General features: G+C 54.3%; 1 protein-coding gene across 8 annotated transcripts in view; it reads right to left on the bottom strand.

Annotated features, from left to right (window-relative positions):
- Positions 1-23,627, bottom strand: part of gab1 (GRB2-associated binding protein 1) — a 51,840-nt gene that overhangs the window by 13,913 nt on the left and 14,300 nt on the right. For 7 of the 8 annotated variants that reach the window (XM_064345323.1, XM_064345322.1, XM_064345321.1 and 4 more), the window contains 3 exons: positions 4,474-4,768; positions 1,658-1,871; positions 825-1,462 (listed from right to left, as the gene is read on the bottom strand). In XM_064345323.1, coding sequence (XP_064201393.1) covers positions 825-1,462; positions 1,658-1,871; positions 4,474-4,768 — 1,147 coding nt within the window. Of the gene's footprint in view, positions 1-824; positions 1,463-1,657; positions 1,872-4,473; positions 4,769-23,490 lie in introns of all 8 variants that reach the window. The other variant, XM_064345327.1, reaches the window with a different exon arrangement.

The raw sequence follows: 23,627 nt of genomic DNA, 5'->3' as shown, positions 1-23,627 counted from the left end.
GATTATAATGTTATAGGTGGGATTATAGTGCTATAGGGGTGATTGTAGTGCTATAGGGGGGATTGCAGTGCTATAGGTGGGATTATAGTGTTATAGGTGGGATTATAGTGCTATATGGGGATTATAGAGCTATAGGGGTGATTGTAGTGCTATAGGGGGGATTGTAGTGCTATATGGGGATTGTAGTGCTATAGGGGGGATTGTAGTGCTATAGGGGGGAATGTGCTATAGGTGGGAATACAGTGCTAAAGGTGGAAATATAGTGCTATAGGTGGAAGGGACACTGCTGAAGGCTGCAGATAGGCTTGTCTCCAGCACCTTGCTGTCCGTGTTAGTGATTCACCGCAGGTCAGACTGCCACCACCAGGGGGAGTCACTCAATCCCAAAGGCACTGAAATCCTCAGCTGAGGGCTTTTTAGCTGCTTAAAATGAATGAATCCACTAAGCAGACCATACAGGCTCTATTTCACAGCACAGGAGAGAACATGCTAGAAAACATCTGCTACAGCTTGTACTGCGGGTCGAGTTTGGGGTGCGGGTTAGGTTCGGGTTAGGTTTGGACAGGTCGGTTAGGTTTGGGGTTTGGGTACAGGTCGGGTTGGGGTTTGGGGTTGGGGTGTGGATCGGGGTGGGGTTTGGGGTTTGGGGTGTGGATCGGGTGGGGTTTGGGGTGTGGATCGGGGTGGGGGTTTGGGGTGTGGGTCGGGTGGGGTTAGGGTTAGGGGTTTGGGGTGTGGATCGGGGTGGGGGTTTGGGGTGTGGTCGGGGTGGGGGTTTGGGGTGTGGATCGGGGTGGGGGTTCGGTTCGGGGTCAGGGACCCACCTCTGCGCAGGCGTGACGAGTCGATGGTGGCGATGGTGTTGCTGCGCAGGGCCTTCCCTCCCGCCCCCCCCGCGCTGGGGGGCACGCAGTAGTTCCCGTCCGTCTCCGAGGCCGAGCGCGGGACGGCGTAGTTTTCCGTGGGCGAGCGCTCGGGGGGCGCGGTCAGCGAGGGCTTGGGGGGGCGGGGCGGGGGCACGTCGGCCTGGGCGGCGCCGGAGGCCTCGGGCGGGGCCGTGCGGGGCACCTGGTAGACGGAGCTGCTCCCCGGCGTGGGCGGAATGTCGTAGCTGATGGACACCAGCCGCAGCTGGCTCTCCATGGACGCCTTGCGGGACGGCGCGTTGAAGACGTACAGCTCCCCCGTCGAGTCGCCGTCCGGCCCCGGGGGCGAGGACGCCGATTTGGGCAGCAGCACCGTGTCCTGGGAGAAGCTGCGGGGGAGGCTGTACAGGCTGGCCTCGGTGGAGAGGGACGCCCCGCGCGGGGGGGGCGAGTCGTACAGGCTGGGCGTCTGCGAGAAGAAGCCGTTGACGGAGCCGTGCTTGGACATGGCGGCCGCGCTCGCCGTCCGGTGCGGGGGGAGGTTGTCGTTACAGTCCGTCTCTGAGGAGGTAGACTTTGAGGATCCCGTGGGGGGTCTGCTCGCACACGGGGAGACACGAAACACCGCAGCGATCAGACACAGGCAGACCCCCCAGCTTGGACTGCACACTGTCACATGACCTGCCTTTAGCTTCACAGAACTACGCAACCTCACGCTCGCCCTCTGGGCGGTACAGCCGGTGGAAGCACAATCGGACCAACCCCCCCCCCCCAGCACCCCCCCGGCTCACCTGACGGACTCTGGCTTCTTGCTCTCGCAGTTAACCAGCCACAGGTAGTCCTGCGGCTCCTCCAGGCTGGACGAGGTGTCCAGGTGGCGGATGCTGACGGGCTGGTATGGGGGGGGCACGCTGTTCATGGGGGAGGGCGTCATGGTGACCGGGCCGGGGTGCTGGGGCACATCCATGGCTGCGCTGCTGGACTGGTGCGAGGGCTTCGCCGAATCTGTGCCAGGGTGGGCGGGACAGAGAAACAGCCAATCAGAGTCTGCTGAGCCCTGCCCGTAACACAACGCTGTCCAATCGCTTTTTCACAGGCCTCGGCTGAACTCGAGCAAACCCAGTTAACAATGGCGCTAACAATGATAACAGCGCTAACAGTACTAACAGTGCTAACACCACTAACAGCACTAACAATGCTAACAGTGCTAACAGCACCAATAGCGCTAACGGCACTAACAGCATTAACAGTGCTAACAGCACTAACAGCACTAACAGCGCTAACAACGCTAACAATGCTAACAGTGCTAACAGCACCAATAGCGCTAACGGCACTAACAGCGCTAACAGTGCTAATAGCGCTAATGGTGCTAACAGGGCTAACAGCGCTAACAGCACCAATAGCGCTAACATGACTAACATGACTAACTGCGCTAACATGACTAACAGCACCAATAGCGCTAACATGACTAACATGATTAACAGCACTAACATGACTAACAGCATTAACAGCGCTAACAGCGCTAACATGACTAACATGATTAACAGCGCTAACATGACTAACATGATTAACATGATTAACATGATTAACAGCGCTAACAGCGCTAACATGATGAGAACATAAAGGACTCTCTGGCTGGCGGTGGAAAGCCCATTTCCTCCGGGACGGGCTGGAATGCTGCTGGGTAGCAGAGAGAAATGAGTTTGGTGATTTAGAGGCTGTGGTTCCACACGCACTCTCCCAGAAAGGGGCTCAGCCGCGTGCTGCGGGGGAGGGGGGGGGGGACACAGACGCTTTCAATTAAAACCCTGGTGTTGCGCTTGGTGTCCAGGAGAAGGTACCTGCCAATTCTAAAAAAAACACCTGAGCGATCCATCCCAGTGACTGAGATTATGGTGTCAGACCCTGGAGCTGGGAAGTGACCTTTCACTCCTCGTACACACAAGCTCACCATGAGCTACTGCAGTCCTGTGGTCTCTTTCCACAGCTATCAGAATAAAGGAATACAGCAATATTACGGCAAATAAAGCATTTAACTGCTTCTTTGCAGTCAATCCTAAATAGCGAGTCTAATTTCAGTGCTTTAAGATGCATCAAATGAGATGCACCTCTGAGAAATCTATGGTTCCCCACAAGACTGCGTTTTACTGCAATACATCACGCCGCAGAAAGCCACTGCTTAGGCTCACGGCGCACACACACAGACACACACACACACACACACACACACACACACACACACACACAGACACAGAGACACACACACACACACACACTACACACACACACACACTCACACACACAGACACAGAGACACACACACTCACACGCACACACAGACACACAGACACACAGACACACAGACACACACACACACTCACTCACTCACTCACTCACTCACTCACACACTCACACTCACACTCACACTCACACTCACACACAGACACAGACACAGACACACACAGACACACACAGACACAGACACACACAGACACACACACACACAGTCTCACGCACACTCGCAAACAAAGCCTCTGCCTCCACAGGGCTGAGGTATAAAAGCTCGCTACACGGTTTTCCCCAGAGCAGAAGCCACATATTCAGACATTCAAAAACGATGTACTCTGCTTTCGACTTGTGTGCAGTCTCTTTATTTTCTATGAAAACCAATTAATGTCACACACACACACACACACCCACACCGACCCACCTAGCTAACCACCCACACACACACGCACACACACACAGCATTCCCTCAAGGCCTCTAGGTTATTATTTTCTGAGCAGGCCCATCGCGTACGCTCCCCCCCCCGCCCCCCCGCGCTTATGTCACCATCTGAAGGCCACGCAGTCTGAGCTCTCCTCTCTCTGATGGAGCGATAGCGGATTCACTCTCGCGCAGGGAAAACCCCCCCCGCACCACCCACTGCTGGGGGGGTCAGCATTGGTCATCTGTGTCTATGACCTACCGCCCAAACGTGTGGGCCCTGGGGGGACGGGGGGGTACAGTGGTCCTCCTCTTTACACAGTAAAGCACCCGTTTGAAACATCAATAAACGAAATGCAGTAAAGTTTATTAAAGGCTTTCTGGTGGACGGGTAACAGCCTTACTGACAGGCTGACTGACCCTAACCACCCCTGTCAAGATGGCTCCTACAAAACAAGCTCACACACACACGCTTACACACACACACACACACACACCCTCACCCCTCTCCTCTAACACGCTCACACTCACACACACTCACACACACACACACACACGCTCACACACACACTCACACACTCACACACACACACACACACACACACACCCTCACCCCTCTCCTCTAACACGCTCACACACTCACACACACTCACACACACACACACACACACACACACACACGCTCACACACACACACACACACACACGCTCACACACACACACACACACACACACCCTCGTTGGTGACGGTGTTTGGGTTCCCAGGTCACATGGACGGCAGCACAGCCATAACGGGCCTGTGTGCTCGACCTCGATCGGACCGGCGCGCGCCAAAGCAAAAATAAAACAAAAACGGGCGTGGCTACGCGGCCCAAAACGAGCGCGAAAGGACGGCCTTACCCTCATCGGTGGGGTTGAACCCGCAGATGTCGCAGATGGACCGCACCCACTTGTTCATGTCCTCCTCGGTGTCGGCCACCAGGTAGAAGACGCGGTCGATGGTCTTGATGTCGAAGATGAAACTGTGTTCCAGGTCCTTCTTGTTGAAGGTCAGGCCGGCGTCCACTTGCTCGCACAGGTTGAGGTCGATGACGCGGATGGGCTTCTTGGTGTGGTCATTTTTGTAGTACTCCAGCACGTCCGGGTCCCCGGTGAGACGCCCACTGCGAAGGACAAACCACCGTTTCTTCCATGCCTGTGGGGGGGGAGATATGGGGGGGTGATCAGACAAGGTTGCGTAAACCTGGCTCTCCCTCCTGCGACCAGCCGCCGCTCGCCGGGCTCGGCCTTGGCTCTCCAGCCTGACGTTCGTCACCCGCTCCCGGGCCTCGTGGAAGCTCCGCCTCCACAGGTCCTCTTTCCAGTGACGCTCGACGCCATTCATCGCAGACACACTTCATGACTCACCCAGAAGGCGGCTCGCGAAAGGCGCTGCTCGAAACGAGGAACATTTTACAATACCGAGGTTTTATAACAGCAGAGTACACAAAGAGAAGCGTCGAAACTGAAGTCAGAAGAAATGACACAAATAGTTTCAGACTGTGGGAGAGTGAAACAAACTCATAAATACCACGTCGCCAAGCCAAGGACACTAAAAATAACCACGCGGAGGGCAGACTAAACGCAGAGGCATCGGGAGACACGGCAATTACATCAGTCAGTCATCACAACTCACAACCCAAGCCCTGGAGACAAGGCTGGGACCATACAGGAGAGAGACAGCACTGGACCATACAGGAGAGAGACAGCACTGGACCATACAGGAGAGAGACGGCGATGGACCATACAGGAGAGAGACAGCGCTGGACCATACAGGAGAGAGACCATACAGGAGAGAGACAGCGATGGACCATACAGGAGAGAGACCATACAGGAGAGAGACAGCGATGGACCATACAGGAGAGAGACAGCGCTGGACTCGAGACCACATACAGGGACAGTAAAGGAGAGCAGCACTGACCATACAGGAGAGAGACAGCGATGGACCATACAGAGGATACGGAGAGAGACAGCGTGGACCATACAGGACAGAGACAGCGCTGGACCATACAAGAGAGAGACCATACAGGAGAGAGACGGCGATGGACCATACAGGAGAGAGACAGCGCTGGACCATACAGGAGAGAGACCATACAGGAGAGAGACAGCGATGGACCATACAGGAGAGAGACCATACAGGAGAGAGACAGCACTGGACCATACAGGAGAGAGACAGCGCTGGACCATACAGGAGAGAGACCATACAGGAGAGAGACAGCACTGGACCATACAGGAGAGAGACAGCGCTGCTCAGTCCAGTCGGGGTCCTGATCCAAATAACCTGCTTCTCAGGTCTCCAGAAGTTAGAAGCAGGGCATAGATCACGTTGTACATGGTCATGCATTTTCCAGAGTGGTGTTATTAAGAAGCCTGTGACATCTGTATCTGAGCTACAGATATAAACCAGAAGCACTGAAGTGATCAAATTTAAGTCCTCTGGTTATTTTGGTTCATTAAACCAGTCCATGAAAGGAACCCAAGGGGGACGTGGGGTAGGCAGACAGAGCTCAAACTCAAGTGCAACAACACTAATCAGATATCACGTCGAACAAAAGGAGATTATGATGCAACAGCACATACACAAAGTTCATTCCTTTCGATGGATTCTAAATTCTCAGAATGGTTTATTAAGTGCCACAGAAGAAGCCGTGATGCAGTGTATTTTCACGGTGAACAGGCGACTGAGCTTCTCTCCTCAGTCCTGTTTAACAATGCCAGAGGCTCAGGCTGGCGTGTGTCTGGATTCATCAGATTTGACGCGTTAGATTTCTCTGCGCTTTCGAGTTACGCAAACTTTGGAATCTGTGGTTTGCTTGTTTTCTTTTTGCGCCATTATGTGAAACTCACTTACATGGCTGTGACTGCTCTAAGGTCGCACACACTGCACACACAGTAACTGCTATGTCTGCACTCCACTTCCACAGCACCTAATGCTCACCATGAAACGGGCTGTTTTCGATCCTGGATGCTGATTGGCTGACACGCCGTTCTACAGTGATCCCAAATCCGACAGAGTAACAGTTAATCAAACAGCCTGTGTGTAAAACGTATCACTCCGAGCACAAACTGTCATTTACAAATAATATCACAAAATAAATAATATGGTGTCATCAATGAATAGTTTATATATGTAGTAACCGCTCCGCCCCTCGGCCCGCCCCTCGGCCCGCCCCTCGCTCCGCCCCTCTCTCCGCCCCTCGCTCCGCCCCTCGCCCCGCCCCTCAGCCCGCCCCTCGCTCCGCCGACCCACGATGGTTAAAATGGAAGCAACAGGAAGGATCAACAGAGAAGCAGCGTCTGATTTTACCTGCAGCCAAATAAAGGCCGTATTTCCCACATAACTCAGCAACTCACAACGAACCATCGACCAAATGTCTGGACATATTACTGTAATTGATAGATGAGTGTTGGATTACTGTGTCTTCTGCTATAATTGATTCCTCTTACATTCATCATGAGCCAAAACAGCACTGAAAAATATATATATATATGCACAGACTACGACACACACGCACACATGTAGGCCTCCAAGTGCATGTGTGGAAGGCATTTACACATTTCAGCCTTTATATTTAATTTCACACAAGCCTCCCCAGCCTGGGACAGGCTCAGTGCTGGAGGTGCTGCTGGGCTCGTGTTATTCTGGAATGGTGTCGGTATCAAGTGTGCACAGATGCTCTTTGCTAACGTGATGAATACAGATCTAAGCTTGCATCTGTACGTGCAATGCAAATGACATGATAAACACTAATCACACCCACACTTACGGCCTGGCTGCGTTTCAGCACAGGCAGCTCAGCCGCTCTGCTGCTGCTCAGCCCCTCTGCTGCTGCTGCTCAGCCCCTCTGCTGCTGCTGCTCAGCCCCTCTGCTGCTGCTCAGCCGCTCTGCTGCTGCTCAGCCCCTCTGCTCCACACTGCTGCTGCTCAGCCCCTCTGCTGCTGCTCAGCCTGTGTGCTCCAGTAAAAACAGCAGCCAGTTTCTCCAGCACATGACGAAGCACTTACGCTCCGAATTTCATCAGGGACAGAGCTCGGGTTACACGGGGCGGTGCTAATGGGAGAGCGGAGCTGTGATTGGCAGGTCAGCTTTTCCCAAACATCCGCCTGGATTGGCCAGGGGAGGCCAGAGGAAAGGGGTGGGGGCGGGGCTTCACAGACTCAGGCATGGCGGGGCACAGGCTGGTCTAAGAACAGCACGAGCATGAAAGTGAATCAAACCCATAACTCAGCCTTAATACACTGCAGTGGCACCATCCCTTCAATAACGCAGGAATATTTGGTTCCATAAAAAATAATAAAAGTTATGCAAGGCCCATTCACCGCTGACAAACGGATGAAATCTGAAGGGGCTGCGTGGCTCAGATGAGACGGGGTGAGACGGGGTGAGACGGAGTGAGACGGGGTGAGACGGGGTGAGACGGGGTGAGACGGGGTGAGACGGGTTCATTCTCACGCTCCCAGCATCGGCCCAGCAGCGGCCCAGCAGCGGCCCACAGTCGTTATTCTCCCCGCGTTCCCAGTGCGCCTGAGAAACCCGCCGGGGCCGACCGGCTGGCTTCTGAAAGCGCGTCTGGCGGACACCGGGACACAGAGCGAGCCGACCTTCTCCCGCACTCCTCCGTGACACAGCCGTCAACAACGGTGACGCATCGTCCCTGAGAACCCTGCGTCAGGGTCGCACAGCGATTCCACTGGCCGCGCTCAGGGCTCTTGGCATGATCGCAGAAGCACGGTGGATGTTGCCGGAGCGCAGCCAGATAAAGGCGCAGGCGTGCGCTGAAACACACGCCGTTATCAGCGTCCGGCGTCCGTTAGGAACTAAACCAGCGCGGGTTTCTGCTCTGGCGAACGGACAAGGTCCTTTCGGGCAGCACAGAAACTCGAGGTCGGGCTTCGCTAACCTGCGCGGCTGGAAGGCTACGCTAACCTGCGCGGCTGGAAGGCTACGCTAACCTGCGCGGCTGGAAGGCTTCGCTAACCTGCGCGGCTGGAAGGCTACGCTAACCTGCGCGGCTGGAAGGCTACGCTAACCTGCGCGGCTGGAAGGCTTCGCTAACCTGCACGGCTGGAAGGCTACGCTAACCTGCGCGCTGAAGGCTTCGCTAACCTGCGCGGCTGGAAGGCTACAGCTAACCTGCGCGGCTGGAAGGCTTCGCTAACCTGCGCGGCTGGAAGGCTTCGCTAACCTGCACGGCTGGAAGGCTACGCTAACCTGCGCGGCTGGAAGGCTTCGCTAACCTGCGCGGCTAACGGGACCGCGTCTAAAGGTTCGTGAGACCGGAGCAGCGTGCCGCAGATCGCTCCCCTGACAGCGATGAGCTCCAGAAATCAACACGTCTGCACACCACAACGCACCTGAGTCAAATATATATGGGAAGCATTTTCATTACTTTCAAACACATTTACATTTAAAGTATTTTAAAATACATGATCTGAAAATGCAAGATATAATTACAAAAAGTAAATCCTCACGTGATCCCAGAATATACCTCACATCCACCCCAAAAACAGAGCACAACACGGTTATTCAGGCAAGGAGGGTTTGTTTGGAAGCCTTTCAATAAGGGAAACCATGTTATTAAAAACATATGCAACTGTGTGGGAATGTTCGGAAATTCTTGGCAGTTCCATTCGGAAGTCAAGAGTTTCACAACGACGAGCTCCTGGCTGGACGGTTTCAGAGACCGAGCCAACAGGACACTCTGAATTACGGCAGGTTCTGGGTCAGATATCGTGTCACCTGCAGGTCCACTGAAGGCTGTCTAATCCTATTTGTGTTCCAGAGGAACAGCGCCACTGTTACTCAGCCTGCTTTCTGAGGAGGCACAGCGATTTCACCAGTTATTAAACAGCTACACCGTGCGTCAGGTCTGTAAGAGTCACAGAGATCAACTATATAACCAGATCAATCACCACCTTCAACACTGTATCTACACGGACACTCAACACTGTATCTACACGGACACTCAACACTGTATCTACACTGACACTCAACACAGGCTTGAAACATGCGGGCACACGCGGGGGGCACGGGGCCTGGACGGGGGCCCACGGTTTCGGGGGGAGGTGCTGTTTCTCGGCTCTGCTGAAATGACACTCAGTCATCTGTAAGTGTGAAGCGCGTCCCGGCTGGAGCAGCAGGCGCTGTGTAGCTGGGCCTCCTCCCCGGCGAGCGAGGAGCGGTGGGCGTGCAAGCGCAGATGCCTCGCTCTCTCAGCTCTGAGCGCGGCCGCCGGCTGAACGCCACCCAGGGCTCCTCCCAGAGTGCAGTGCGGCGGAGAGCGCTCCCATTACAGCACCCGCTATTTATATACGCCTGGAAACACAATGCTGGCCTGCGCCCCTTAGCACATGGCCTGAATCTGCCTGCACAGCCCTGCGCATGGCCTGCGTCTCCCTGCACCTCCCTGAACATGGCCTGCGTCTCCCTGCGTCTCCCTGCACCTCCCTGCGCATGGCCTGCGTCTCCCTGCACCTCCCTGAACATGGCCTGCGTCTCCCTGCGTCTCCCTGCACCTCCCTGCGCATGGCCTGCGTCTCCCTGCACCTCCCTGAACATGGCCTGCGTCTCCCTGCATCTCCCTGCACATGGCCTGCGTCTCCCTGCACCTCCCTGCACATGGCCTGCGTCTCCCTGCACCTCCCTGCACATGGCCTGCGTCTCCCTGCGTCTCCCTGCACCTCCCTGCACATGGCCTGCGTCTCCCTGCACCTCCCTGCACATGGCCTGCGTCTCCCTGCATCTCCCTGCACATGGCCTGCTTCTCCCTGTGTCTCCCAGTGCATGGCCTGCGTCTCCCTGCGTCTCCCTGTGTCTCCCAGTGCATGGCCTGCGTCTCCCTGTGTCTCCCAGTGCATGGCCTGCGTCTCCCTGCAGATTGTTTTTAACTGGAAGCCCAGCCAGGTTAAGAGACACCCTGTGCTGGAGGCAAGCCCGCCGGCCTTCTGTCTGGGAAATATAATTATCTGCACCCCCCTGCCCCCCATAATTCTGCATAAAATATGACCACACAGCCAATAACACTGATCAGGAGGGAGGCCGTACGATGTCTAAATGAACCTGACATCTGTAGTAACTGTTGCAATGAAAACTTTTTTTTTAAATTGCTAAATGTATTTTGTAGGAATGAACAAGCATGAATCATTTTCCGATTAAAACAGCTTGACTGCTCAACAGAAGACTACCCATTAAATACCATTTCTGTTTGAAATCTATAAACCATCTATGTTATTAACTACAATTTTAAACAAATCTGCCCTCTGCTGAGACGATCCTAAGCTGCAATAAGAGGAAGCTTTACAAGCGTTACGTTTTTTCATCTACTGTAAACGGGCTGAATCTGATTATTATGGTCTGGAGCAGAAAGGGCTCTCATTCACAAAACATGACATCAGTGGCATCATTAAAAACATGCATTCTCCTGAAATACGCAAAGAACAAGAGCACACCCAGAAGCTGCATGCATCATCAGTGACTGAATGTGACAGGAAAAAATATCACTTTAATATGACACACAGAAATATGCAAATGAAGTACAAACACAGAGGATTAAACACTGCAGCAGACAGGGGAACACCAAGATCTAACAGCACAATCAACACTGTTCCAACTGCCAAACTCAAAGATCCATCACACCCTCATACAGTACGCCAGTTTAAAATGCCATCCTCTCACACAGCCAGACCAGGAATTTTCCAGCGAGAATTAAAATCTGACAAAATGCTCACGGGCAGATGGGGTGGGAAATTCTCTCAACTGAATCCACTGGCTCACTGAAAAGAATCCACTGGATCTCTGAAAATGTGCCCTTAAGCATGTTAGTGCATTCACAGGGTACATGAGCTCACTCATGTAAAAATGAACTGAAAGGCTTGTGAGGAATGTAACAGGTTGCACATGCTACATGCCCCCGGTGTCTGTTAAAGGGCCTCCACTGCGGCAGGGAACTGAATCAGCTCCACTGGGTCTGGCTCCTGGCACAGAAACGACAGCCAAAGCACACAGACCCAGATATGAGTCCTGAGTGGATCCCGAGCCAGCGCCGCCGCGCAGACGCTAAACAAAGACACACGCAGCCCACCGCTTTTACGACCGCGCTCCCAACCGCCATATTTAACCTCCATGTCGGGTCCCCCCCCCCGCGAAGCAGAAAGCAGGGCAAGCATGCGGGAGCAGTCCAGCCACCGTCTCTGCTCACGCTGGCACTTACAGCGTCTTACATCACAGCACAGACCCCGCCACAGACGGGCTACACTGCTCCACCGTGTGATAACACATCAAAAGAGCCTCTGGCCCCATTCTGCAGAAACCAGGCCTGAGGAGCAGAGCCAGCGAGGGGGTCTCGTGACAGTCAGCTGGACAGACCTGGGTCAGCACGCGTCTGACGTCAGATACCGAAAGTAGCCCAGGAATAGAGCAGGGTCTGCATGCTCCAAACATGGCGTCACTCACAGGTCAAAGGTCAACAATGTCGAGGAGCTCCAGAGAGTAATTATAGCATGCCCCGCCCGAAGGCTGGCCAGCTCAGCCTCCACGAACCAGCCTGTTTCTGAGCTCTCCCCAAATCTCCTCCCTGTGACATCATCCGCCAGGGCCAGAGGCCTGACTGCTCTCCTCCTACTGTGACATCATCCACCAGGGCCAGCAGCCCGACTGCTCTCCTCCTACTGTGACATCATCCACCGGGGCCAGCAGCCTGACTGCTCTCCTCCTATAGATCTTGCTGTCTTCGAGCTTGTTGCCCCATTAATCACTTTCCTCTGGTCGCGTCTGAATTTGAGGCAAATCGATAGAGGCTACTCACTCCCAGTGAGACATGCATTACAGCGGATGAACTGCACTTTTAAATACATTTTGATAAGCTTGCAAGGCCTAATTTACATCAAGTAAAAAACCAAAAAAAAAACAAATAGACTTTACACTATAAACAGCATGTCAGAGAGACAGACGGTGGGGAGAGAATAAACATTGTGTGGTCGTGGTATATTTAACACTCAGCCTACAGACAGCCCAGGCATTCGCAAATAAAAATGAAAAACACTCCCAGGAAGAAAAGGGAAATGAACTGGACCGTACAGCAGGGCTTCTGTGACCCCCGACCCCCCCACCCACACCCCCCCCTCCCAGTGCAGATCTCCAGCTCCTCATCATCAGCCTGTAGAAAAACACCCCCCCCCCCCCCGCCCCCCGGACAGAGCCCTCAATACTCAGGGAGGGAAACTGCTGCCCCAAGAAATGGAAGACCTGTATATGTGGCGTTTCAAATCTAAACAGAGACCACCACAAAAACATCAGAGCCCAGGTGCGATATCCGAGCACAGTTCAATTTTCTTTAGAAAGCAGGTTTTCACACACAATTTCCACACAGAAACTTGCACATGCCAATTTTACACATGCCTTGTATGTACATCTGTCTGTGATCTATCTAAGGTCCAATTTCACACAATGCACACGACCGACACACAGGGCCCGAGGAGCCACATGCTCAGGACTCCAGAACGGCCAATCAACCAATCAAACGACCCGTAAATCAATCAGTAATTCAATCAATTAACTAATCTCAACCAGAACAACAGCCTCTTTCTGAAGGCACTGCCACAGTGACAGGAGGGATCCGATTAATCTGCTTAAAATCTAATTTGAAATAATTTCTTGGTGGCACAATCACATAATATGACCGTAATGGTGTATCAATTCAATTTCAGTAGGAACAGAAATGAGGATCTATCAGACTGGAGGTTTGGGAACAGCCTAAAGGGGAAGTCCTAATGAGGGACACTGACTCAGTATCTCATTCTGCAGCTACAGAGCTGTAACACCGTCAAACAGCTTTGAGTTCAGCCTGAACGTCTCTCGTGTGCTACAGACCCCGTGTCTGTGTGTGCAGTGGCCTTTCTGTGGGGGACAGAGTCTGTGGAACACACTGGTGGTAGATCTCACACACATGCAGGGATGCACACACACACACACACACAAAATCACACGCACACACGCACACACGCAGGCGCACACACACAACAACCCACCGCAGGACCCACAGCACACACACAACACACACACACACACACACACACACACACACGCAGGCCCACACACACACACACACACACACCAACACACACACCAGCGCACACACACACACACACACACACGCAGGGACGCACACACACACACACACAGGAGCACACACACACACACATACATACTCCATCCAGATTCGCCGTGTCTAAAATGACAGGGAAAAACAGTGTTAGACTCTAAAGCAGGTGCAGCTGGTAAAGAAATGCGTGCTGCTCACTAACTCCGTCTCTGTACAGTAGAGGAGCCTCCAGAGCGGTGGCGGCAGATTTGCTGGAACATTTTTTTTTGTTTGCAAGACGAGCGCTGGAGCGCGACGAGGACTTTTTCCCCCCGTCCTGTAAATTATTGATGTGTAAACGGCGGAGCGTGCTAACTCCCCTTAGCGCCGGCGAGGTTCGCTGACCTTAACGAGACCGATCTAAACCTGCAGCGGCCCCGCCCACAGCCACCCGCACCAGAGTTCACCGAGTGCGCGGAGGTCAGGCTGTAATAATGGACCTATCACTCCAAAACACAATGAGAAACTCCCGCTGTGGAGCGCGAGCACCGACACTCTACACACGGAGAGGCGTACCGGGGAGGGAGGGGTTCACACACACGGCAAACAGCCTGAAAGGGGAGCAGAACCCAAAGCGTATCAGTACCTTTCCAACAAAAAATAATCACAATCACACAAGCCAGTGTGGTGAGAGCCAGCTGACCGAAAGGTCCTCCAGGCCAGGCAGAGGGCTCTGTGGAGCTGCAGTCAGTCAGACCCACTGCCACATTCCTAAAACAAGAAAGGTCAGTCTTTCCAGGGAGAAATCACAGCGCGGAGCTCAAAATGCACACTGAGCGTTTAACGAATCACTTAACAAATCATTTAACGAATCATTTAACGAATCATTTAACGAATCATTTCGCACTTAGAGGCATCGCTAGGTAATCTCACCTGGGCCGCTCTCCACCCCAGTGAGCCCTCTAACTGTTAAAAGCATAAACCCACACTACTGCTGAAGAGATGCTCCTGCTACTTGAAATAAAAATGAAAAAGATATTGACAACGATCCTCAGAAAACAGCCCATAAAAAAGCATTATGGTTCCAGCTATGGCCAGGCCAAACTCTGAGCCAGGTCAAACTCTGGGATGGGTCAAACTCTGGAGCCGGGTCAAACCCTGAGCCAGGCCAAACTGTGGGACGGGTCAAACTCTGGGATGGGTCGGGAGGCCCAGAGCACCAGACTGGAGCCGAAACAGACGTGGTGACGGCCTGGCGTGGTTTCGCCGCGCGTCACTCAAAGGTCTCCAGGCGGGCCCGCCCCAAAGAGGCTCGGGGAGAAGCGTCAGAATTCCGTCTGCAGCGGCCTCGGTGACGGAGGCCGCACGAGGGGGGGGCAGGGGGGGCTTGGGAGGGGGACGGCCGCACAAAAGTCTCTCTGTGCTCCGCTGAGCGGCTCATAGATCGCTCTTTGTTGTGAGAAAATGTCGCGGATTCTTACGGCCGAGCTATATTTAAATCCACATGCGCCATCGGTGAAATGCGCTAACTCTGCTGTGCAGTGACGCGTGAGCAAGGCCACGCATGGGCTCGGCTCAGCCACATGCGCCATCGGTGAAATGCGCTAACTCTGCTGCGCAGTGACGCGTGAGCAAGGCCACGCATGGGCTCGGCTCAGCCGCTCCCTTCCCGACTGCTTCCCACTGTCTTTAGTGTCTGACCGGACAACTGAAACACCTACAGCTCAAAGCCAGAACTGCACTGGCTGTAGCTGGCAGTCTGAAGACGCATCAGTCCTCTATACGGACCACACACTCACCAACTCCAGACAGCAGGAAGACTGAGGGCATGCATCATCCAATCAGGAGGGAGCAGCGGTGGATCATAACATTCCATTACAATCATCAATATCAGAGCAACAATACAAAAAAATAAATTCACAAAAATGCAAACAGGGCTGAAAGTGCTTCTATGACCTTAAATAAAGCTTCTCCCTCATCCCTAAAGGAACGCAGTCAATAAGTCTGTGTTCATGCACACGGACTCTCTTATGCTGGTGTCCCTGGACAAACTCTCCAGATCCAAAATTACTACACAGTTTTCTCCCAAGACATGCTGAATTCTTAACTACACTCACACACTAATGCCCTGCAACAGTTTAAGTCTGTAAGGTCACAAAGTCTGTAGGGTGCGTTAGGTCTACTGAAAGAACCTGTTTATACAGACAACCGCTTAACACGAGCAAAATCAGTGCAGACAGAACGCCCCTCTGTCTGGAGCAGACACAGACGGGTAAAACAGCCGACTGGCACTGCCAAGCCAAATCACAGGACCCAGGGCACGTCAGGAAATGACAGCTGTGGCTCGAAATGAGAGTTATTTTGACTGAAGCCTTCTTTGCTATCTAGATTTCCTTGGAATGCTCCCGACTGCCTGAAAACAAAAACAAGCTTAGGACTGTCTTTGTGGGAATTTCAACCAAACGTATCAAATGCACGCAGAATTTGAATTTCCCAAAATTATTTCTTTTAGAGCAAACAAATTTTGTGTAACTGAGAGAATGTTAAAAATGACACATCGCTATCTGAGGATGGGACTGCCTCTGCTGTGGAATCAGCAGAAATTAGGCAGATTCAAAGAGGAACTACATAAGCAGAACGCCAAGGCTAGTCGTTTAAAAACAAGCAAATGTATACAAAAAAAAAAACAGAAACAAAGTTCAGACTGATATGCAGATTTCTGCGGAATATATTAAATATGCAGATTTCTGCCGAACCTTTCACACACTCCATCCCGTAACCGCTGGAGACGCCCTTTGACCCTGCTGCTTTTCAGCAGTGAGCCCAGCGGGTCGTCCAGAGCCTCCGCAGCCAGAGCCGCGAACGCGCCCGCCTGCGCCCGCCTGCACCCGCCTGCGCCCGCCTGCCCCCGCCTGCGCCCGCCTGCACCCGCCTCTCATCCGCTCAGGATCAGACACAGGACACTGAAAGCAGCCTTCACCCCTGTGAACCTGACCTCACCCCCCACCCCTGTGAACCTGCCCTCACCCCCCCCCCCTGTGAACCTGCCCTCACCCCCCACCCTGTGAACTGCCCTCACTCCCCCCCCGAACCTGCCCTCACCCCCCCATTCAGGGGGGATAATAATGCTCTGTGCTCAGCCTTCACACGGCGCTGAGAAACGCTCACTTCTGCAGAACAGAGGGGAGGCAGGCAATGAGCCATTTCCCAAAAAATCTTTTAGAGAGCAAAAAGCTAAAAAAGCTGACCACAAATATTTCAGAAATGTCACTACTGCGACTAACCAGATACTCAGCCCAGAAACCGTGTTCTCTGCTAATCATTCTTTCCCCCTCAGAGCTCTTGAGAATGCCGGCTCTACCCCGGAGTCTTTTCTCGTGTGGTTTTTACGGTCCTGCTCTGGATCGCTCCACGCCCCAGCAATCAGGCTGCATGTGATGGGCGGAGTCACGCCCTCCGTCTGCCTGGTAAAGTTCACAAAAAAATCCTCTTCAGCAGGAGGCTAAACTCCCTCCAGTGCACACCTCTGGTGCACGCAATATCCGGCATGAAACTACCTATTTCACACCTGTTCACCCCTGAAAGATCATATACTTACAAAGATGAAAACAATTTTTCATCTTTAAAAATAAACAATTCCAAGCATCAACTTTCTCAGAACTTCCAGCATAATAAATTCTCAAGAAAGAAAATACATAATCCAGTCCCACTGTGAATTGCATTTAAATAACACTTGTTAATGTTTTGTTGACATGTGAATATCTCCTCTGTACAAGCGCCCACTGAGGAGCTATGATTCATGCTGTCCCACAGAGAGGCACAGCGTGTACTGAGCATGTCCAGAGAGAGCGGGAGACTGGAGGAGACAAACAGAGTACTGAGCACGCCCAGAGAGAGCGGGAGACTGAGCACGCCCAGAGAGAGCGGGAGACTGAGCACGTCCAGAGAGAGCGGGAGACTGAGCACGTCCAGAGAGAGCGGGAGACTGAGCACGTCCAGAGAGAGCGGGAGACTGAGCACGTCCAGAGAGAGCGGGAGACTGAGCACGTCCAGAGAGAGCGGGAGACTGAGCACGCCCAGAGAGAGCGGGAGACTGAGCACGCCCAGAGAGAGCGGGAGACTGAGCACGCCCAGAGAGAGCGGGAGACTGAGCACGTCCAGAGAGAGCGGGAGACTGAGCACGCCCAGAGAGAGCGGGAGACTGACGCAGACGGATCTGAGAGAGCGGGCGGGACATCGGCTCCCGCCAGAGCCACACTGGGGATGCGCAGCGAGGACAGAGAAAACCACGCACACGTGCAGAACCGCCAACAGAACCGCTAACAGAACCGCTAACAGAACCGTCAACAGAACCACCAACAGAACCGTAACAGAACCGCTCTCGACTGAAGCGAAGCAGCCCAGCTTCCTCCCCCCATCACACTGACCGGAGACGCACCGTCAAAACGTCGGGTGTGGTCTGGGAGCGAGGGGGGGGGTGGAGCACAGTCCAAAGAGCAGGCGAGGCCCGTCCCATCAGACAAACACTCCCTCAGCTTCTGCAGCTGGCTGGGCCCGGGACGGAGAAGAGGGGGGTCCCACAGCCCCGCCCAAACAGCCCCTGACCTCGCATACCACAGACAGCACATACAGCAAGGAGCCCCACCCTGTGTGTGTGTGTGTGTGTGAGTGTGAGGTGTGTGTGTGTGAGTGAGGTGTGAGTGTGTGTGTGTGTGTGTGTGTGTGTGTGTGTGTGTGTGAGGTGTGTGTGTGAGTGAGGTGTGATGTGTGTGTGGTGTGAGGTGTTGTGTGTGTGTGTGTGTGTGTGTGTGAGGTGTGTGTGTGTGTGTGTAGGTGTGAGTGAGGTGTGAGTGTGTGGTGTGTGTGTGTGTGTGTGTGTGTGTGTGTGTGTGTGTGAGTGTGAGGTGTGTGTGTGTGAGTGAGGTGTGAGTGTGTGTGTGTGTGTGTGTGTGTGTGTGAGGTGTGTGTGTGTGTGTGTACTTCCTCAGGCCATTTGAGAGTGAACCCGGGGCAGGATACTGACACAGGAAGTGAGGATCGTAGCCACAGGAAGTAGCGCTGGGGAGAATGGGCCGAACGCTTCAAAGCCTCAGCGAACGGCCGGCAGTGAGGAAGCGAGCGGCCACAGGAAGAGCCAGGTCACCTGATCCAGCCCCTCGTCACACGCCGGGCACGTCCAACATGGCGGAGCTCCCAACACCCAACACCCCTTTCCTTTCACACTCCGGTCTCAACTGAGCTTCCAAGAGGCCAGCGCCTCCTCCTCCTGCTCCTCCTCCTCCTCCTGCTCCTCCTGGTGCTGAGGAGTACCCTCACTCCTGCTCCTCCTCCTCCTCCACCTGCTCCTCCTGATCCTCCTTCTCCTCCTCCTGGTGCTGCTCCTCCTCCTCCACCTGCTCCCCCTGGTGTTGAGGAGTACCCTAACTCCTGCGCCTCCCTGCGATCACTCTCTGCTTAAATCGCTGGACCGCAGCAGTGCGAGCACATGACTCCTCACGTCTCCTGAGGGAGGAGCAGCGGCTGGAGCAGGAGCTCGGAGAGCAGAGCGGCCGCAGACATAAACACGGCCGACAGTGTGAAAGGATTCAAAAGCACCGTCTGCAGAGTTGGGCCGACAAACAGAGTTTGGGTTTAGATAAGAGAGATAAGCGGTTATAAACCTGCAGCTGAACGAAGGCTGACGGCTCCTCTGTCTGAGGCGCGAACACGTCGGCCTCTTACACGTAACCTGCTCGCTCTTCATCTGAACGTACAGACCGCAAAACCACATGCAAAACCCCCCCCCCTGCCCCCCCCCCCAATGCAAATCACCCCGCCACTGATTACAGGCTTTCAGATGTGCGTCAGTCTAACGGGAGTGCAACCAAAACCCAGAGCAGCCCGTTCTCCCCCCCCGCCCCCGAGCGAGCGTGGCGGTATTGATCCGCAGGACGTCTGGAGTCAGGGAGCCGCGCGGAGGCCGCCGCCCCGCTCAACCGCCCAAAAGGCACCCAAACCGCCCAAACCGCGCCCCGGGCATGACTGTGCGTTCGAGCGCGGTTCACCCGACAGCGCCGCGGTGTGTCCGCTGGCCGCGAGCACGGCCCTTACCTCTCGCACGCGCTCAGTGGGTCCGCTGGCCGCGAGCACGGCCCTTACCTCTCGCACGCGCTCAGTGGGTCCTCTGGCCATGAGCACGGCCCTTACCTCTCGCACGCGCTCAGTGGGTCCGCTGGCCGCGGGCACGGCCCTTACCTCTCGCACGCGCTCAGTGGGTCCGCTGGCCGCGGGCACGGCCCTTACCTCTCGCACGCGCTCAGTGGGTCCGCTGGCCGCGGGCACGGCCCTTACCTCTCGCACGCGCTCAGTGGGTCCGCTGGCGTGGGGGTGGGGGGGGGGTCGGCGAGGGATCGGGAGCAGGCTGTGACACGCGGTCCTTCTCCTGCTCTACTGCACCACTTCCTGCTGCTAACAGGCTTTTCCCCCCTGGGGGGGCGGGGCCAGGGGATCGATCCGCATCGCTCGTTAGCGTGGGGGGGGGGGGGGGGGGCAGGGGGCGAGGGGGGATCAATAGGTCTGAATAGAGCACACAGGGGCCAGAGTGGAACAGGACCAGCTTCCTCCACCAAACATTTTCACTTTATTATACTCTTCTCTCTCTCACAGGACTGCGACGTGTGAAACACACACAGGGAACAGGACCCGGGAGAAAAACACAAACGCTCCACTCCTGCAGCAGATCAGGTATTAACCCCGGGGGTGGGGGCATGGGGGGGGCGTTTAAACATTAACCGCCGTTCAGCCCCGGCTGAAAGTGAGCACGCGCGTGAGGCCTGGGGGGGGGGGGGGGGCAGGGGGCGGGGCCCTCCAGAGGCTCCTCAGAACGCCCTGTGAGGTTTGTTTTCCAGGAAATTGGGCCTTTTTTTTTTTTCTTTCTTCTGGACCCTGGCTAAAAAAAGGAAAAACACCCTCGCTGGAAGTTTCCACTCCGTCTGCTTTTTATCTTCCTGGTCATCTGCTCCCCACGCACACGCTGGGGCAGACACTTCCTGGTCATCTGCTCCCCACGCACACGCTGGGGCAGACACTTCCTGTTTTGCCTCCATTGTCACATCGGTGTGTTAGAAGACTGTCACAGCGGCCCTTGGCTCTGATACCGGGGCTGTAACCAAGAGGCGGGGGGGTGGGGGAGGGGGACGGGGGGGCTGGGGTACAGTTATCTCCGACCCACACGGCCTCACCCTCGTCTGCCAAACTACACGTGTGAGGCGGGCGTGGTTTTCACGCGAGAGAGAGACTGGCACTGGAACCTGTAACTGTCCCATAAAGAGCGTGGCCCAGAGCACACCCAGAGCACACCCAGAGCACACCCAGAGCACACCCAGATCACACCCAGAGCACACCCAGAGCACACCCAGATCACACCCAGAGCACACCCAGATCACACCCAAGCACACCCAGATCACACCAGAGCACACCCAGAGCACACCCAGAGCACACCCAGCACACAGCACACCAGAGCACACCCAGAGCACACCCAGAGCACACCCAGATCACACCCAGAGCACACCCAGAGCACACCCAGATCACACCAGAGCACACCCGAGCACACCAGAGCACAAGCCCAGATCACACCCAGAGCACACCCAGAGCACACCCAGAGCACACCCAGAGCACACCCAGAGCACACCCAGAGCACACCCAGAGCACACCCAGATCACACCCAGAGCACACCCAGAGCACACCCAGAGCACACCCAGATCACACCCAGAGCACACCCAGAGCACACCCAGAGCACACCCAGAGCACACCCAGAGCACACAGCGTCTGCCAAACAGGGTCTGCCAACGGCCCAAACTCTCCGGTCACATCCACCGACTGAAGATCAACAAATACAACTGTCAATTGCCCACTCACTACAAAATACATTATGTATGTGAAAAAACATAACTTTCCCAAGAACGTTTAAAAAAATTCATGAAACAAATTTGAGATGTGAGGTATTTGTAAAGGAATAGCAACCCCTGTGTTTAATATAATATATAATGGCTGAAATGCTACTGACAAACAAAAACATTCCGTGCAACACTCAACATGCATGATAGGCTTGTTTTTCAGGCTTGTTTTTGTCTAATGGTTTTGCTGTGCTCTATCAAACCAAAATACCCTGGACAACTGATCACAATACATCAAAGGAGCAGAAACAGGATGTACTACAATGGAACAATATTTCTCATTAACAACATTCGCTATGAAAGGACAAACAGGTAGAGACCACTGAACATACACTCAGAAACAGCCCTCTCCACTTTTCTAACGCAGTGGGAGTTTCTGCAGAGAGGCTGCGATGCAGCGGGGCAGACAGAAGCCGTGTTCATCACGAACTCTGGTTGAACAAAACGGGGGAGAGAGAACGAGCACAAACTGCCACACACTCACCGAAACGCAGAACAGACCAGCCCTGCAGCCACACCAACCAGGCCCCCAGCAGCTCAAAGCGCTCGCTCACTGCACACTGTGAGCAAACTGAGTCACTCACTCTCACTCTCACACGGCTGCGTGTTGGATGCCGTTTGCCAGAACACAGAGAAACCAGCGACACAGGCATGTCACCTGATCGAAGGGGTAACGCTCAACAGCAGCCACGCTCGGGGCAAATAACCAGCCGCGCTCGGGGCAAATAACCAGCCGCGCTCGGGGCAAATAACCAGCCGCGCTCGGGGCAAATAACCAGCCGCGCTCGGGGCAAATAACCAGCCGCGCTCGGGGCAAATAACCAGCCGCGCTCGGGGCAAATAACCAGCCGCGCTCGGGCAAATAACCAGCCACGCTCGGGGCAAATAACCCGCGCTCGGGCAAATAACCAGCCGCGCTCGGGCAAATAACCAGCCGCGCTCGGGGCAAATAACCAGCCGCGCTCGGGCAAATAACCACGCGCTCGGGGCAAATAACCAGCCACGCTCGGGGCAAATAACCAGCGCGCTCGGGGCAAATAACCAGCCGCGCTCGGGCAATAACCAGCGCGTCGGGCAAATAACCCACCTGGCAAACGCGCGTGGGCAAATAACCAGCCAGCGCTAGCGGGGCAAATAACCAGCGCCGCTCGGGGCAAATAACCAGCCGCGCTCGGGGCAAATAACCAGCCGCGCTCGGGGCAAATAACCAGCCGCGCTCGGGGCAAATAACCAGCCGCGCTCGGGGCAAATAACCAGCCGCGCTCGGGGCAAATAACCAGCCGCGCTCGGGGCAAATAACCAGCCGCGCTCGGGGCAAATAACCAGCCGCGCTCGGGGCAAATAACCAGCCGCGCTCGGGGCAAATAACCAGCCGCGCTCGGGGCAAATAACCAGCCGCGCTCGGGGCAAATAGCCGCCTGCTCTTCTCACGCTAGCCAAGCTACGGCTAATGACAGAAGCGCACCGTTAAAACCACCAAATGAATTACTGCACGGAAGGAACACAGCGGCTGATAAGCTTCTGTCTGAGTGGCAGTGTGTAGCAACAGGCAGAAATAATGAATTCGGTATAAAAGTGTTTTATCTGGTTTACACGCTTTTATGTATAAAAATTACTCAATATGTCTCTTTCACAAACAAAAATATCTCAAGTTTAAAAGTTCTCAAAATAAAATATCTTACAAATATGACTCGGAGAAGTGTTTAGCTGGACAGTCCTGACATTGCTGACATGGAGACTAAAGGATTTATTTTCTCCTAAACTAACCTTAGCATTCCTACCTTTTAAACAATTCTCCCATAATTATTTATAAAAAGAGAAGCAAGAAAAAAAACAAGAAGAAGCAAAACTGTTAAATTCAAACCTGCAATCCGTGAGCCGGAAAGCAAATAGAAACTGCCAGGCTGCAGTCTGTTCTGCGGTAAGCGGTGTGCAGCCAGCGCAGCCAGCGCAGCCAGCCCAGCCGATGCCGTCCCCAGGGTTAGCACAGAAACGCGCAGG

Source organism: Anguilla rostrata, chromosome 7 (genome assembly GCF_018555375.3).
Source record: "Anguilla rostrata isolate EN2019 chromosome 7, ASM1855537v3, whole genome shotgun sequence".
Taxonomy (NCBI): domain Eukaryota; kingdom Metazoa; phylum Chordata; class Actinopteri; order Anguilliformes; family Anguillidae; genus Anguilla; species Anguilla rostrata.
The sequence above is the reverse complement of the archived record's forward strand: the minus strand, read 5'-3'. Positions and strand labels throughout refer to the sequence as shown.